General features: G+C 44.8%; 1 protein-coding gene across 1 annotated transcript in view; it reads left to right on the top strand.

Annotated features, from left to right (window-relative positions):
• The first annotated feature begins 14,553 nt into the window (after window positions 1-14,553).
• The window catches only part of SLC25A36 (solute carrier family 25 member 36), a 38,342-nt gene continuing 35,551 nt past the window's right edge, over window positions 14,554-17,344 (top strand). The window contains exon 1 of the mRNA XM_087430473.1: window positions 14,554-14,779. Coding sequence (XP_087286599.1) covers window positions 14,739-14,779 — 41 coding nt within the window. The 5' untranslated portion in view covers window positions 14,554-14,738. The remainder of the gene's footprint in view (window positions 14,780-17,344) is intronic.

The raw sequence follows: 17,344 nt of genomic DNA, 5'->3' as shown, positions 1-17,344 counted from the left end.
CCCACCCTCAGATCATGCTAACATCACCATTTTGTGAACAAGCATCCTGTGAAGAGCCATGAAGCTTGCCTGTGCTTGCACAGATCATCAATTACCTCACTCCTCCTTGCCTCCAATCACCTATCCCCACACCTCAGACCACCCTGCCCCTCTACCCCATAAATATCCCTAGCCCCCATTTTCAGGGTGGCAGATTTGAGATTTATTTTCCCGTCTCCTCCTTGGCTGCCTTGTGAATAAACCCCTTCTCTGCTGCAAACTTGTCATCTTAGTGATTGGCTTTTTGTGCGACAGGCAAGATAACCTGTTACCAACTGTTCGGTAACAATTTGGTGAGCCAGGCAGGAGGAAGGTCCAAATGGAACTTTTTCCCCTGGTTTGTTGGCCCCTTGCCAGCGTGGAGAGCCTATGGATGAGTCTGAGCAGCTGCCAGGACCACGTGCCCCAGGGACCATTCCGGGATTTTTCCCCAGCTTGTGCCGCCAACCCCCGCGTATAATTTCATTTTTTGCAATAGAGAAATGGTTTCTGGGTTTGGAAGACATCTTTTCAGTGAGTAACTTTGGTACAAGTGATCAGATTCTTACTTCTTCTTCCTTCTGGTTTGGCTTTCATTGTGAAGGTCTTGGTTTCAGGGACACCCTTTGGTTCAACTACTGAAAGAAAAGAATACGTGGTTTGGCCTTCATTGTGAGGGTCTTGGTTTCAGGGACACCCAATATTAAGGAAGAATTAGAGGATCTGCTCACAGAAGTTCTCTTAGTTGTGTTTGGTTTTTCGAGATCTGGTTCTAGCTGGAGCATAAATATACTTTTGATCTGCCATGTCTAAATTCTGAAACAATGGAAAACACTAATTTGATCCCCACATGTAGCCCCTTGGGCTGCATTCTCCAAAACTGGGCAACTTTCAGCTACGAGTCCATGAAAAGGAAAAAGATGGTATTTTTCTGTAACACAGTGTGGCCACAACATTATTCAGACTCCAGAGAAAAACAGCCTGAAAATAGATCCTTAAATTGTAGTACAATCTTGCAATTAGACCTGTTTTGTAAACGGGAAGAGAAATGGGATGAAATACCTTATGTTCAGTCTTGTATGTTGTTATACCAGAATAAGCCTATGCAAAGTAGATGTAAGATTATGGCTCAACAATAAGGAAAGGAAAAAAAAAAAACCTGTTTTGCTTGATTCCAATGAAAAGGAAGAGTTTATTGCTAATTCAGTCGAACACTCCAGCTGCTTCTCCTCCATCCCCATAAGGTGGTGCTTCCCCTCCGCTGCCACCACCACCTGAGCCACAACCCCAGGCTCAAGCCTCCCCGGTCCCCGAGAGTCAAAATATAGGAATGGTCTCCCCCTCTCATACCTGCCAGGGTCCCCAATTTGGCCAGGGAGCTGCCCAGACCCAGGCAGGGTAATATCCGTTAAGGCAAGTCGCTATCAGAGGTGTAGATGCTGTGACCCAGCAGTCGATGGAATTAATTTGGGTCCATTCTCCTTTTTCAACTTTAGACTTGTTTGACTGGAAGAATAACATGCCTACCTAAAGAAATGACCCAAAAGAATGGAAAATCTTTTTTCATCAATTTTTGCTCCCTGTAACCCAACTTGGGCAGATGTAGAAAACCTACTGAACACGCTACTCACTTCTGAGGAGCACCGGATGGTTTTAGAAAAAGCTAGAGAGGAAGCAAATCGGCTACATGCAGAAACCCCAGGCAACCCTGTGAGGGCTGATGTGACAGTGACAGTGCCAACAACTGACCCCAACTGGAATGTGAATGCAGGGGATAGAGCCAGACTTGGACATTATCGGGACTGTGTTTTGGCAGGGCTTCAGAAAGGAGTCCTAGAGCAAAGGAGCTTAAATAAAGTACAGGAGGTAAAGCAAAAATCTAATGAAGACCCTACGGAATTTTTAGAAAGAATTTTTGAGGCATACAGGCAATATTCAGACATAGATCCGGAGGCACCAGAGAATTTGGTAAATATAACTTTTATCACCCACAGCACCCCGGATACTCAGAAAAAACGACAAAAATTGGAAGGGGCTCTAGGGATGCCAACATCTCAACTAGTTGAAATCTCCTTCAAAGTTTTCACTAGCAGGGACCAGGTTCAAGAAAGAAAGGAGCAACGGAGGATAAAACAACAAGCCACCCTGCTGGCAGCTGCCCTGACTTGAAGACCACCCCGCACTCTGCCACACGGAAGAACCCTACCTAAGGCAGGCGGTCCTGGGCCCCAAACTTAAAATCGCAAGATACACCCTACTGTGGGACCCTGCCAATGTGCCTACTGTAAGAAGGAGGGCCATTGGAATAGGGAACGCCCCCGCCTAAGTGAAATTCTGGAAGAGGATGGTCAAGAGGCAGCACACCAAATGCCTGAGGTCACCAATAGTGATCAAAAATGATGAGGCCCAGGGCCTCCTTCCGACCTCACTGACCTTGTCACAATTTCCCACTTGGAGCCCCGGGCTACTATGACAGTGGTAAACAGACTTTTGGACTTTCTGATTGATAGGGGGGCTACTTACTCAGTTTCGAATGTTCAGCTTTCTAAACTCCCTGAAAAACAACGCTAGTCACTGGGGTCTCAGGAGAAAACTTGAAAAAGTCATTTCTCCAACCCCTAGATGGCCAAATGGGAAAACATACGGAAAATATAGTTTCTTGTACATGCCTGAGTGTCCTGTTCCATTGTTGGGATGAGATCTGCTGACCAAATTAAACACGAGAGTGACCTTCACGCGGGACGAATGGATATTAAGGTAACACCTTAACATGCTTGTGCCCTCCGAGAAGCGCTGTTGCAACAAACCAAGGAACCTCCAATAGAGATTCCAGAAGAAATCTTACAAGAGGTAAGACCAGATGTATGGGCAGATGAGAGGCCGGGCCGAGCAAAGACAGTGGTGCCTATACACATTAAAATTCGTTCCGAGTCGAAAATTCCAAATTTGAGGCAGTACCTACTACAGGAACATGCCAGGCGAGGTATGCAACCTCTCTTGACTGCCTTTCTCAAATATGACTTCATCTGCCCTTGCCGGTACCCATATACCCCAATTTTACCAGTGCAAAAGCCTGGCACACAGGAGTATCACTTTGTGCAAGACTTAAGGGCAATTAACCAGATCGTGGAAGATATCCATTCGGTGGTGCCCAACCCTTATACCTTGCTTACCACCTTGTCTGGAGATTTCAGCTGCCTTACAGTTCTGGACCTCAAAGATGTATTCTTTTGCAGGCCCTTGAGTCCTAACTCCCAGGAGCTGTCTGCTTTTGAACCGGGAGGATCTGGAGACTAGAGCCAAACAATAATGCTGTTGGATGGTCCTCCCTCAGGGCTTTAAGAATGCCCCCACTATCTTTGGTGAAATCTTAGCCAGAGATTTGAGAGGTCTCCAATTGAAAGAAGGAGCTCTTCTGCAATATGTGGATGATATCCTGATTGCTATGAAAACCAAAGAGACCTCAGACTAGAACACGATTCTGACTCTAAATTTCTTAGCTGAGCGAGTCTTATAAGGTCTCCAAGAAAAAGGTCCAGATCTCTCAGCTATCTGTTCAAATATCTGGGTTTTGAACAGTCATAGGGGCAAAGAAGCCTACTCCGTGACAGGAGAGAAGCACTGCCTAGGGTAGCAGTGACCACTACTAGGAGACAACTGTGAGGATTCCTGGGCATGGCAGGAATCCTCGCTCTAGGCCTCCCAGACATTAGAAAGTCATTTGACCTGTTTGTTCATGAGAGGCAAGGAGTTAGCCTTGGGGTACTGACCCAGAATCTGAGTAACATGAGAAGCCTAGTTGCCTATTTCTTGAAACAGTTGGATAGGCCCGTCTGCCCAAGAGCAGTAGCAGCCACCTGTGACTTGTTAAAGGAGCCAGAAAAGTTTACTTTGGGTCAGCCCACCACCGTGCACACTCCTCACTGTGTACTTTCTCTTTTGGAACAAAAGGGAGGATACTGGCTCTCCTCTGGGAGGCTAGGCAAGTACCAAGCCATACTGCATGACAATTCTAACGTCACTCTAAAAGCAATCTCGACCTTAAATCCAGCCACTCTACTTCCCACTAGTATTGAAGAACCTGGACATGATTGTATTCAGATAATCGAACAAGTTTATTCCAGCCGTCTCAATCTGACAGACCTGCCATTGGAAAACCCAGACCTTGAGATATTCATGGATGGGAGCAGCTTCATGGGCAAGGACAATGAGAAGCTGGATATGCAGTGGTAACCCATCAAAAGACTCTGGAAGCAGAAGCCCTGCCGCCAAGTACCTCCATGCAAAAAGCAGAACTTCTAGCTCTGACAAGAGTCCTCTATCTAGGTAAGGACAAGACAGTGACCATTTTTACTGATTTCGAGTATGCTTTCTTGGTGGTCCATGCCCATGGAGCCATCTGGAAAGAAAGGGGATTATTAACTGCAGAGAAAAAGGAGATTAAACATGCTAAAGAAATTTCAGATTTACTAGAAGCTGTCCCAGAACCAAAAGCAGTGGCCATTGTCCACTGACCAGGACACCAAAAATCAGACTGTGTGACTGCCCAAGGGAACAACCGGGTAGAAACTAGTGACCAGCTAGTGAATCAGCTGTGAAACTAGTGACCAGAATATAAGTGCCTAGGTGCCCGATAATGGCCCTGATTCCTGAAGTGGATTTGATGAAATGCACACAAAATACTCTCCTGAAGACTTAGAAAGGGCCAATGAATGGAACTTTATTGGGATCCCGCCTATTCTCAGGATGCCAATGAAAGGTACACCAAAGAAGGGGGATTTATAACAGACAAGAAATAATCTTTGTCCCTGAACATCTTACAGAAGATGTAATAAGTCATATACATCAGAGCACCCACTATGGGAGGGATGCCACCCTCCAACGGATTCAGAAATTCATTATAGGATGAAATATGCAAAGGACCATTCAAAAGATGATTCAGAAATGTATGCCATGTGCCGAAAATAACTCAAAGACGGGCCCCCACCAATAATGAAAGGAGTCCCATCCAGAGGCACCGGAGCTGGGGAAGGTTGGCAGATTGGCTTCACAATAATGCCAAGAGCCCTCTGGGGATTCTAGGTATTTACTGGTGTTTGTGGACACATTTACTGGCTGAGTAGAAGCATTTCCCTGCCAGTCTGAAAAGGCCTCTAAAATGGTTAAAGCCCTATTAAAAGAAATAATTCCTAGGTTTGGATTACCTATGTCTATTCAGAATGACAGTGGAGGGGCATTCATAGCAGGGATTACACAGGAGGTATCTGGTGCTCTGAATATTCACTGGAAACTACACGCTTCTTGGCAGCCACAGTCCACTGGCAAAACAGAAAAGATGAATCACACCCTTAAAAAGACTTGAGCTAAAATTTGCCCAGAGACTAGCCTAACTTGAGACAAGGCCTTGCCAGTTGCCCTGCTCCGGGTGAGGGTAGCCCGTAGAAGCAAGCTCCAGTTGAGCCCCTGAGCAATGTTGTATGGGAGACCCTTCCTATATGTTAAGTATGGCTTGGGGATCCAGAGGGAACTTGGATTAAAGAACTAGACACTGTCAGGTATGTACAGTCTTTGGGAGCTACTCTAACTGCTATACACAAGCACGTTAACGTATCGCACAGACATCCCTCTACGTCACCTGTGTCCAGGAGACTGGCTGTTATTAAAGTCCTGGAGAAACAAGAATCCAGAGGACCAACTCCACTCCCACCGGACTGGGCCCTATGAAGTGCTGCTGGTTACCCACTCCTCAATAAACTGAAAGGAATTAAGCCATGGATCCACCATACTCAAGTCAAGTTGGCCCCATGAGAACCGTCAGACTCACCATATCCTATCTACCAGAATGCCACAGGAAATGGGAACCATGCCATGGAAGAACATCATAGCCAAAATCATCCTAATCTCAGCTGGTTCCATACTCCAGACACTGACTTCTCCTCACTACCTGCCTCTTATTCTTGTGAACCCTTGACTGACTTAAAGTTATTTTCAGGAAAAGGAAGAAGTCACAAGAGAGATGTCCACAGTCGACTGGGGTTCTTACACCCTAGCCACACTTATTTTTATAGTTGCTCTCTTTTTCATACTTTCTCTTTCTTACAGACCAGCTGTGCATTCACCGGTATGCTACGAGGGTTGAACCATTTTCTTTGCAAGTGCTAGATGAGTAACTCTACAGCCTATTAATAATATTTTAGAACTACTCCTCTAACAATCATGATTTCATTAAGGTATGGCTTCATCTTTTCCCTGATCAATTATTTCATCCCTGTTTACTGTTGGAAAGACAATTACTTATGAGAATCTCCCAAGCCTTGGCAATGGCAGGAAATCTTTCCAGATGTTGGATATGTCATCCCAAACCTAATTTAGTACGTGACCACAGGGACCCCTTGATAATTCTGGTTTATAATGTCACTGGCCTCCCCTGCTTAGAAATTAAAAATGTAACCTATAAACATGTCACATACAGAGCCTGGATAGGCCACCTAGCCAATCAGACACAGCCCCCAGTTTGGTTTTTTTTGATGTGATGGTCCCTGTGTGGACAGCAATAATAAACCCCTTTGTAGAACCTTCCCCAGTAATGAGTCTGGATACCTCCCTGAATGCAAATATAATCCTTCCAGCCCAGACCCACCAAATTCTGATGACATCTATTTCAATATGACCAAAATGCCAAGGGATCGCAAAGCTGGCCTATGTGCCCCTGCTGGGTTTATCTTTTTATGTAGATGGGGTAAAAATAACTGGGCTCATCTTTGCTTAGGAAATTGGGGTATAGGGAGCTTATGCCTTATGGGAAGTTTTGCTGCCCCTTTCTCTATACATAACTATACCATGGCCCAACACTGGACTAGTTCCCTAAGATTGTTCTCTAGAACTAAGAGAACTGCTTACTTGCCTGGTTATCAAGAAGATGGATTTTGGTGTATGTTCAATAGGGTACTCCCACCATGGTGGGGAATTGGATCACATGAACACATATTCAGAAATCTTTCCCACTCTAGGTTTGATAGCCAACAAAACAGCAAAAGCTATAGCAGCCCAACAGAAGGCATTAGACTCCTTAGCAAGAGTTGTCTTAGATAATAGGATTGCTTTAGACTACACCTTAGCCAAAGAAGGAGGAGTTTGCACCATAGCTAACTCATCATGTTGTGTGTACATCAACACCTCATCAGAGGTTGAGACTCACATAGAGAAAATCAGACAACAAGCTACCTGGCTACAGCAAGCATCCCCAGAGGTACTGGGTCCAGACTGGTTTTCAGCACAGTTTTCTTGGATTCCAAATGAGTGTTAAACAGTTCCATTCCTCTAACCCAGATCTACACCTTGATTCAGCAGGAAGTAGCTAGATCAGTCATCACCCCGAATCCCTCAAGAATGAGGAATGATCAAAGAATAGGGGGGATTGAAATCGGTGGATAGTTGGCCATTAATGATTAGGTGACTAGTCCCTAAAGTTTTTTGGAAATTATTAATTGTAGTCTTTAGTTGTTTGCCCATCCATTGTCAGCTGTGCTGCTTAGGCAATATATTATCCGGTTCCTCATGGATACTATTCCTGAGACTTGGGTCACCGTGGTAATGTATGCTTGAGCTGTCTCTCAGGAAGTAAGAGTCGACCGCTATCCAGTTCAGGCCAGTCAAGACCACCAACTCACCAACTGGGCCTGTGCAGGTGCCTGATACGTGAACTCCTGACGTCAGGGAACTAAAAACTCCACCCTTTGATCATGCTAACACCACCATTTTGTGAACATGCATCCTATGAAGAGCCATGAAGCTTGCCTACGCTTGCCCAGACCATCAGTTACCTCACTCCTTATCTCCAATCATCTATCCCCACACCTCAGACCACCCTGCCCCTCTACCCCATAAATATCTCTGGTCCCAATTTTCAGGGAGGTGGATTTGAAACTTGTTCTCCCATCTCCTCACTTGGCTGCCTTGTGAATAAACCCTTTCTCTGCTACAAACTCATCTTCTTGGTGATTGGCTTTTCCTGTGATGGGCAAAACAAATCTGGTTTGGTAACACAAGGGTAAATCTTAGATTTTCATTTCCAAACTAAAGAGACCCACTGGGTACCCAGCACAATGAATGAAGAGACTCCACCACGATCATGGCACTTTGGAATGAAATTTCCCAAAACCAGAGATAAAAGAAAGATCCTAAAGGTTAAAAGAGCAAAAGCCATGTTATATACAAAGCTCAGAGGTACAAATGGAGTCAAACTTCTCAATATTAGCCCTGGAAGCTAGAAACCAATAGGGCAATGACTTAAGAAGTCAGAAGGAAAATGGTTTTTAATCCAAAATCCTACACTTAGCCAAATTATCAAATATGAAGATAAAATAAAAGCATGCAAGATCTAATAATAATGACAATAATAATAATACTTCCTATGTACCTTTTCTTTGGCTAAAGGATGTATTTCAACAAAAATGAAGTAGCAAAGAAAGAAAGAAAAAAGCATGAGATCCAGGAAATAGGTAGGGGATGTAAGTCCCAGGATGACTATTGTACAGCCAAGAGACCAACTAGTTCAGGGTAGGGCAGGAAGATGGAAGAATTCAGAAGGGAGGTGTCCAGAGAGAGGGAAAAAGTGGGATTGATAGACTGATATTTAAACATTTAGAAAATAATATTTTTAGGCCATTGATAGATATGATGTAGTATGTAGAAAAAAGTAAGGATAAGTATAGAAAATTAAGCAAAAAGGAAAAAAAGTGCAATTGTTAATCAAGAAAAGTAAAAAGTTATACAAGAAAAACATGTATACCATTTGGCTTTGGCCAAAATTTACATAGTCATAACAAGATAAATAATTGTTGCTTTAACTAAAAAATTGTGATACAATTATTGGGAAGACAGAGCAGGGAAAATGGAGAGTAGAGGAGACAAGTAAGAAAGCTCAATCCGCATCTATTACAACCTGAAGAGTAACAGATAATGTCTGAAATTAATAAACCAAGAAAAATAGCATGAACTGCCATTATTGAGAAATACGGAACTAAAGAAAAAGTAAAAAGCTGAAAGCAGTTACCTCTAGGAGAAAAAATGAGGAGACAGGGAAGAATGGGGTAGGGAGTCTGATGTTTTTCATTATAACTTTTCTAACGTTATATATTTACTTTTTTACAACCAGGTACATTGCTTGTATTATTTTTTTTACTCTGGTTAAATATCCATAACATAAAATTTACCATTTTAACCATTTGTGAGTGTACAGTTCAGTGGCACTAAGTACATTCACATTTTGTGCAACCATCAGCACTATCTGCGGAACTTTCCCATTATCTCAAACTGAAACTTCATACCAACTAAACACTAACTCTCCAATCCCCTCTTCCCCCAGCGCCTATTAAAATCACCATTTTACTTTCTTTCTCTATGAATTTGACTATTCTAGTATCTCATGTAAGTGGAATCACACAATATTTGTCCTTTTAGGACAGCTTATTTCACTTATCATAATGTCCTCACGGTTCATCCATGTTGTAGCATGTGTCAGAATTTCCCTCCTTTTTAAGGCTGAATAAATATTCCATTATATGTATGTTCCATATTTTATTTATCTATTCATCTGATGATGGACACTTGGGTTGTTTCCACCTTTTGGCTATTGCGAATAGTGCTGCTATGAGCATGGGTGTGAACGTCTCTCTGCTTTCAATCATTTGGGTATCTACCCAAAGGTGGAGCTGCTGGATCATATGGTAATTCCATATTTAATTTTTTGATAAACTGCCATACAGTCTTTCACAGCAGCTGCACCATTTCACACTCCCACCAGCTACGCACGAGAGTTCCAATTTCTCCACATCCTGGCCAACACTTGGTATTTCCTGTTTTTGTTTGTCTGTTCTGTTTTGTTTTTGTAATAGCCATCCTAATGGGGGTGAAATAGTATCTCATTGTGATTTTGATACGCATTTCCCTAATGATTAGTGACATCGAGCACCTTTCCATGTGCTTATTGGCCATTTGTATATCTTCTTTGGAGAAACATCTATTCATTTTTTGAATTGGGTTGGTTGTTTGCCTTTATTACTTTGTAATAGACATAAAGAATTAATGTTAAAAGCAAGATACAAATGCCAAGAGGCAAGCTGGGTTTCAAAGCAGGGACCCTCGCTCAGGCCTTTAGATGAGTTCTTAAGTGAGAGGCAGGGTACTACTTCTGTATTCCCAGGCACTGCCCAGACAAAATTAAAAAGCGTTACACCCTGATCTCAACAAAACCTATGCATTTCTTTGCAAGGTCTCCCCACACTTCTAATACTCCTGTCCTGGAGAACAGGAAAAGTCGGTTGTTGTCTTTTTGTTTTCAAGCCTCCTGGGACACATACCTGAATTGGTCCCTCAAGGATACTATTTCCTACAAGCAAACTGTTGATTCATTCTGGGGAAAATCCATTTCTACAAGCTCCTGACCTATCTCCAGTGCTAGCTCTGCCTATCACCTGTGTATCTAAGAAGAAACTTTAACCATCACGGAATAGAAATGTTACATAAGGTGGCTAACGGGAATAGTGGTTCAATGGGACATCAAACCCACATTCGGGAGCAAGTTCCCTCATAACTCCCTCTGGGGTTCAGATGGAAGTGCACATTTTGTCCTCTGGGCACCACATCTGCTTAAGTCCCTCCAAAAGCCACCCCGCTTTTTTTGTAGAAAATATAGCTAATATTCTCAAGCAACCAGAAAACAACTGAGATGGTGCAGAACAGAGGATGAGAGTACAGACTCTGCAGCCAGAATCCCTACATTTCCATCCCAACTCGGCTACTTGCTAGGATTTGTCACTTGACAAATCCTCTAACTTCTCTCAATCTCAGTTTCCTCATCTGTAAAATGTACCTCATTCAGTTCTGGAGAGGATAAATTTAAATACACGTAAAGTGCTTGCAACAACGCCTGGCCCATGGTGAGCGCTGGACAACTGTGAAGCTCTTTGAGATGCTTGCCATCATGGCAGAGAGCATCCAGAAGGACACCCACCCAGCTCTTACCCACGACGTCCTCTGAAGAGTGGGATTTAGGAAGGAAGGCTGATGAGAGGATTTTAATTCCTACCTCGTGCACCTCTTTGAATTTATTACTTTTTATTAAAAGCAAAATAAGGAAAAAATTAAATAAAATGGCATCTGGCTAAGAGAATATAAAACAATCTCTCTCAACCTGCTACTAAAATAGCTAAGAAGACACAAAGATTTAAAAACAAAATCGTACTCCACATTTAAAACTAATGTTGCCAATCCAAGGCTTGAAACCCATAAGAATTTTCGGTACCTACAACACCAAGAGAGGTTAGGCAGGAGAAAAAAATGGCATCAGTGGTCCATCTATGCTCTACTCTATAAATAGCTATTAAGGACTTTTCTTCAGCCTATTAGCAATTAAAACTCAAGGTCAGTACCAATCAGGAAATTGAGTAGCAATCCCCCCTACTTCACACCGGCTTATTTGTTTGTTTTGAGGCAAGCATTCAGTTGCAGCCATCCCTTGCCCATCAGTTTCTCTTTCTATATTCAGTAAAAACTACAACTCCCAGAAGACCCCTCAGCAGGAAGAGGGGGCTGGCGGAGGTGACGGTGTGCCTGCCACCAGAGCATGGTCTTAGCCCCACCTACCCTGCCCTAACGTCATTCTGGAAAAGCACCTAGAAGCTTGTTTGTGCAAGGGGCAAGGGCTCAAGAAACCTTGTCTTTGTGCTGGTCTTGAAGGAATCACTTAAAGATGTGCTCTAGTCAACAGGAATGAGGAAGGAAGGCTATAAAAGAGCAGGCAGATGACAGTTCTGTGGAGCCAACTCAACCCTGGAATTCCCTGCAAGAACCATGACCTCAGTAACCACACCCGAGTGGGCAGCCCTCGTGACATACCAGCTAGAACGTGCAGGGAGCAGAGTCTCCTTCCACGATGGCATCTGAAGGAGGTTCAAAAGGAAACGGTCACATTATGAATTGTTATTATTCATTATGGAAATAACTGTCACTGCACATAAGAACTCTGGCTCCCTCCTTACCAGTTCAGAAGATTTATTACATGTAATTACTACGGCATTGACTACATCTGAAACAAGGAGCTACAGCTACTGTCTTAAAAGAAATACATCTAAAATGGTGCAGTCACTCTGGAAAATAGTCTGGCAGTTACTCAAGGGTTAAACATAGAGTTATCATATGACCCAGCAATCCCATTCCCAGGTAGACTCCCAAGAGAATTGAAAACATGTCCATGCTAAAACTTATACACAAGTTATTTATGATAGCCAACAAGTGGAAACAATCCAAATGTCCATCAATTGAGAACGGATAGACAAAATGTGGAATCTCCAGACAACAGAGTATTATTCAGTCATATAAGGGAATGAAGCATTGATACATGCTACAACGTGAATGAACCCTGAAAACTTTGTGCTTAGTGAAAGAAAGCAGACACAAAAGGCCAAATATTGTATGATTCTATTTATATGAAAAGTCCAGATTAGGCATATCCAGAGAGATAGAAAGTAGATGTGGTTGCCAGAGGATAGGGGGAGAGGAGAATGGAAGTGACTGCTAATAAGTCTGGGGTTTCTTTTCCCGCAAGGAAAATGTTCTGGAATTAGGAAGTAGTGACGGTTGCGCAACCATGAGAATACACTAAAAACCACTAAATTGTATACTTTAAATAGGTGAAGTTTATAGCATGTGAATGATATCTCAGTAAAGCTGCTATAAAAAAGAAAGAAATCCTCCCCAAATGTTAATGCAACGGTTTTGGGGAAGTATGGCCAGCTGCCCACTTTTATTTCTACATTTCTGGTTTTTTTTCGAATTTTCCCTCTCTAATGGGCAGCTATTACTGCACCAACTGAAGCTCTGGAATCAGACAGATTCTGCTGGATTCAAATCCAAGCTCCTTCTGGATAAACTGGATAATCTTGGGCAAGTCACTTAATTACTCTACACCTCAGGCTCCTCATGAAAATAGGGATAATAATTGCTTACCTCATGGGGGGTTTGCGCGAGTTTAATAAGAGAACGCTGTAACACGCTTAGATCAGAGCCCGGCACATTAGTAACTGCTCAAGAACTATCAGTTGCCATTTTTGTTACTAAGAATACAGGCAGTAAAATACTACTACTATTATTATAGGTATAGAAACCACTAAATTGTATACTTTAAATAGGTGAAGTTTGCACTGCTGTAGGTGCTTTACAGGTTTAACGCATTTAGTCCTCACAACTACCTTGTGAGGTGGGTACTCTTATGCCCATTTTATGGAGCAGCATTTACCGTGGAGTGGGGGAACACTTGCCAGCAGCATGCAATCTGTACATTTTGTAGGAATTTAGGAGCAGGTAAAGAACACAGAGAGCTGAGGCAATCAGGGAGGACTTCGTGAAGGAAGTTGCCCTGTTAGGAAAGGAAGGTGGGCCCTGGATAATCCCACATGGGTGGGAAAGGGTGGTGAGGGCCTTGCAGGTGGAATGGAAGTTACCAAAAAGATGGACAATAAGAACATGTGTTCAGTGTGGGTGATGCGTAAAGATTATGTGTTATATTGCTTTCTGTACTCTTCCGCACCCTAGAAATAATTACTAATTAACAAAAATTAAAAATATTTAATCACCATGTTCTGGAGAAATAAAATTATTTTCTTAATCTTTGACCTTCTTATGCATACATACAAGAAACATTTGCCAGTTAGAAGAACGAGTAAACGCCAATTTTCTTTACTCTTTCTAAAATAAACCTGAGCGTTTTAATTCTATTTGCCTGTTTTAGTCACTACGCCTTGGAGATGTTCTTCCATATGGACCCACCTCACCCCTTGTCACGCTTGTATAATAGTCCCCAGTAGGAATGTTCCGTGATTTACTTCTCCATTCCCCTACTGATCCAATTTTCCGCTGTTACAAGCATCGTTTGTAAACATTGTACGGTTGTTCGCCATCCCTGTGCAAGCCTTTTCATGTATCAAGGGTTACTCTGAGGTTAAGATACCAGGAAGCAGAAATGCTGGGTCATAAATCCAATTTTTAAAAAGTGAATCAAACGGGGTAAATGGGAAATCTCTGTAGCTCCCTCTCCACTTCGTTGTAAACGTAAAACTGCTCTAAAAAAAGTCTTTTTTTAAGAATAGTAAATCGGAGACTGGGCACGCTCGCGCTCCCACTCTTGCTCGCGTACCCGGAATCCAGGCGTTTTCTCACGTGGTCGGGGGCCGGGAGCGCGGGCTCTGAGCCGTGGGCGCCCGCGGGCCCAGGCGGGCCGGTGCAGCCTGCCCGACCCCGGGTAGGTGCGAGGCCACGGCGACGTACTACCCTCCCGGTACGCTCTCGGGCCCGTTTCATTGAGAACCCCTGAGCGATCACGTGAAAGAGGCATGCGAGCCGCGTGACGTCACGCAGCGCGGGCCAATGGGAGCCTCTGTTTATGTCGGGGGTCACCGAACAGTCCTGCCCCCGCACCGCCTCCCTGCGCCGCCGCGCCGCTCCCAGCTGCGGGCCACAACGCGGAGTGAGGGCGGCAGGCGGCGCGGCTGCAGCGCCGCGGGGAGGGCCACGCGGGGGGCCTTCTGCAGCCGCGTCTCCGCCGCTCCCCTCGCCGTCCCTGGGGCGCTGTGCGGCTCCCGTCCGGGACCGAAGCCGCCGGCCGTCGCGGGCGGCCGGATCCGCGTCCCGCCTCAGCGCCGGGAGGACATGCGGGAGAGAGAATGAGCCAGAGGGACACGCTGGTGCATCTGTTTGCCGGGGGGTACGGTCCCGGCGGCGCGGGCGGTCGGGGGCGGGGGGCGCCGGCTGAGGCGAGGGCCGTGGCCTGAGACGCGGGCGGGAGGGGTGAGGGGGCTCCAGGCGGGAGCCGGGGGGTGAGGCCCGGGTGGGGAGGGTGAGGGGGCTCTGGGCGGGGAGGGTGAGGGGCTCGGGCCCGTGGGGGGAGTGAGGAGGGGCTGAAGCTGAGGGGGGTGAGGCCCGGGCGAGGAGGCTCGGGAGGAAGCCGGGGCGGGACCTCACGTGAGGCTTCGGGCCCACGGGGCCGGGGCGAGGCTGGGGCGGCCCCGCGGGCCTGGTGAGCGGCGGGCGGGGCTGGGGTGGGCGCGGGCCCCCAGGGTCGGTGCGGACCTGGGCCGCGCGCCTCGGCCTGGCCGGCGTCCGGGCGGCGGGGCCGCGGGCGGAGCGCAGCTGCAGGCCTCACGTAGGTTCCTCAGCCGGGGGCACGGGGCGGGAAGCGCGGAGGCCGAGGACAAAATGGGCGCCTCGGGCCCCGGGCCGCCGCCTACCCTCCTGGCCGCGCGGGCCCCGGGGCCTCACGTCGCCCCCGCTCCCCCACCCCCCGACCTCGGGCGGCTGATTTCCGGCTCCTGCGGGTCCTCGGAGGGCTTCCGGCACCGGCGGGGAAGGCGTGGGTGTCTCGCCCGCGGTGGCTGTAGGTGGTTGCTAGCTCCTGGAAAATGTCCTTCCCGAGCTTCTCCGGATCGGGAGACGTGGTGCAGAGCGGCGGTGCCTTTGGGGTCGGATTCTTGAAAACCGGCCCTCGTACACACCCGCTGCTTCTCGTCTGCTTAAAGGAGAACGCCGGGGTAGGGAGAGGTCAAATGCTTTGGCAGTTGTTACTCTTTGTGTAAGATTAGGACGAAGCCTAGAGCCTTAGTTCCCTGATTGCCAACCTGAGTGCTACAGATACTCTGTTGAGCCATTTATTCTCCATTTTAGATTTGTTCCTTCTGAATTATTTGGAGAACCATTGCGATTTTGAGTTACTTCTCATATGTAGGATATAAAGAGTTATCAAAAATGGCTACGATGAATTGTGCTGAGGCTCTTTTCTGCCTATATGACCATATAAAGTCACATCCCCTAAGCCGTACAGTTGGTTTTTAAATGGACCACTTTAAAGAATATCAAAGTGATACATACGCAGTCTATTCATAGTGTCTTGGTTTGAGTTGGATATGTGGAGACTATTGCCAACGATGGCTGTACTTTTCTTGGTTCGGCACATTCGTTCAGCGTTTATTGTATACCACTTATGGGCCAGCCACTGTTCTGGCATAAAAGCAATATTGTTCTTCTGATCCGTGAGACCCAGTTTAGGCAAAATGTACTTTCCATATTTGTGATTCGTTTACCAATAATCTTGGAAAATTAAGTCATTTTTAAAAAACCATTAGCCATATAGATGTTCTTATAAAGATGTCTTATTACCCAGATAATTGGATTCCCTCACATAATTTGGTCACAAGGTAACGCCTGAAAGTTAAGAAACTGAACATGTACTTATGGCCACTATTTTGATTTGAGTGAAAAATGAAGAAACCTTTTGATTTTAATTATGTCATCTGTAAAGTGAGGAAGTTGTACTGATGATCTCTAAGGCCCTTTAGGTCCTGACATTTCTATTATTCTGCATCCAAGATTCATATACAGTATCAAGTATTGTTAAAAGTAGGGCCTTCCCAGTTCGGATTAGACTCATCTGTCACTGTTACTATTAATACATGTAAAGGCCCTTCTGGTTAGCTTTTTCTTTAAGAACAAGAATGGAAAGTTTTTGCAGCATCTAAACACAAATAGATTTAGGTCCCTCGTGCCCCCCCCCCCCCAAAGAACCTAGCCTGTGCAGGTTCTTTAGAGTATTAAATGAGGTACTGGTATGTAGAGCTTGACACAAGATAGATGCTCAGCTGTGTAACTTTCCTTCCTTTGCATCTTGTCTTGATTTTACATTTATATGTGGTTACGTAAGTCATTTCAGTAAAACCTGACATCTTAGAGAACATTAGAACTAGGAAGGGTGATAGAAATCATCTGGTTCAGTCCTTTTAAACTATGGAAACATACTGAGGTGCAAAAAATTGACTTACCCAAGGTCAAGCAGTTTCTCATACACGTAAAATGAGAGGTAAATAATCTCTAAAGATTCTTCCAGCTCTATATTATATAAAAATCAATTCTGTAGAGTATTCTGGAAGTCTGTATACTAAGCATTGTGGAAATGCAAAGCAGGTTGTGTTGGTAACATTGTTCTAAATTGAAGATATCTAATTTTTTGTATCTCAGAGTTGCTTAGGCGATCATTTTTAGGACATTCTTCATAAAAAACTAGATTTCATTAATTTTTTTATCCTGATAGAATTATGTCAATTAGAAGTTAGGAAATCTGTTTTTACTTTAATAAATGGGGTAGAGAAAAGGAGAGAAATCTGTTTATTAGCTCTTGTGCCTTGAGCTACTTCACACAGGTATTTTTCGGGTTAGGTTATGAAAACTCATTGTATTTTAAAAGAACCAGGTAACCTTTCACAGTGACGTTTAATCTTAG

The sequence above is a fragment of the Ceratotherium simum genome, chromosome 5, assembly GCF_057802395.1.
Source record: "Ceratotherium simum simum isolate JZ-2026a chromosome 5, ASM5780239v1, whole genome shotgun sequence".
NCBI classification, from domain to species: domain Eukaryota; kingdom Metazoa; phylum Chordata; class Mammalia; order Perissodactyla; family Rhinocerotidae; genus Ceratotherium; species Ceratotherium simum.
Note: the sequence above shows the minus strand (reverse complement) of the source record. Positions and strands in the feature narration are given on the sequence as shown.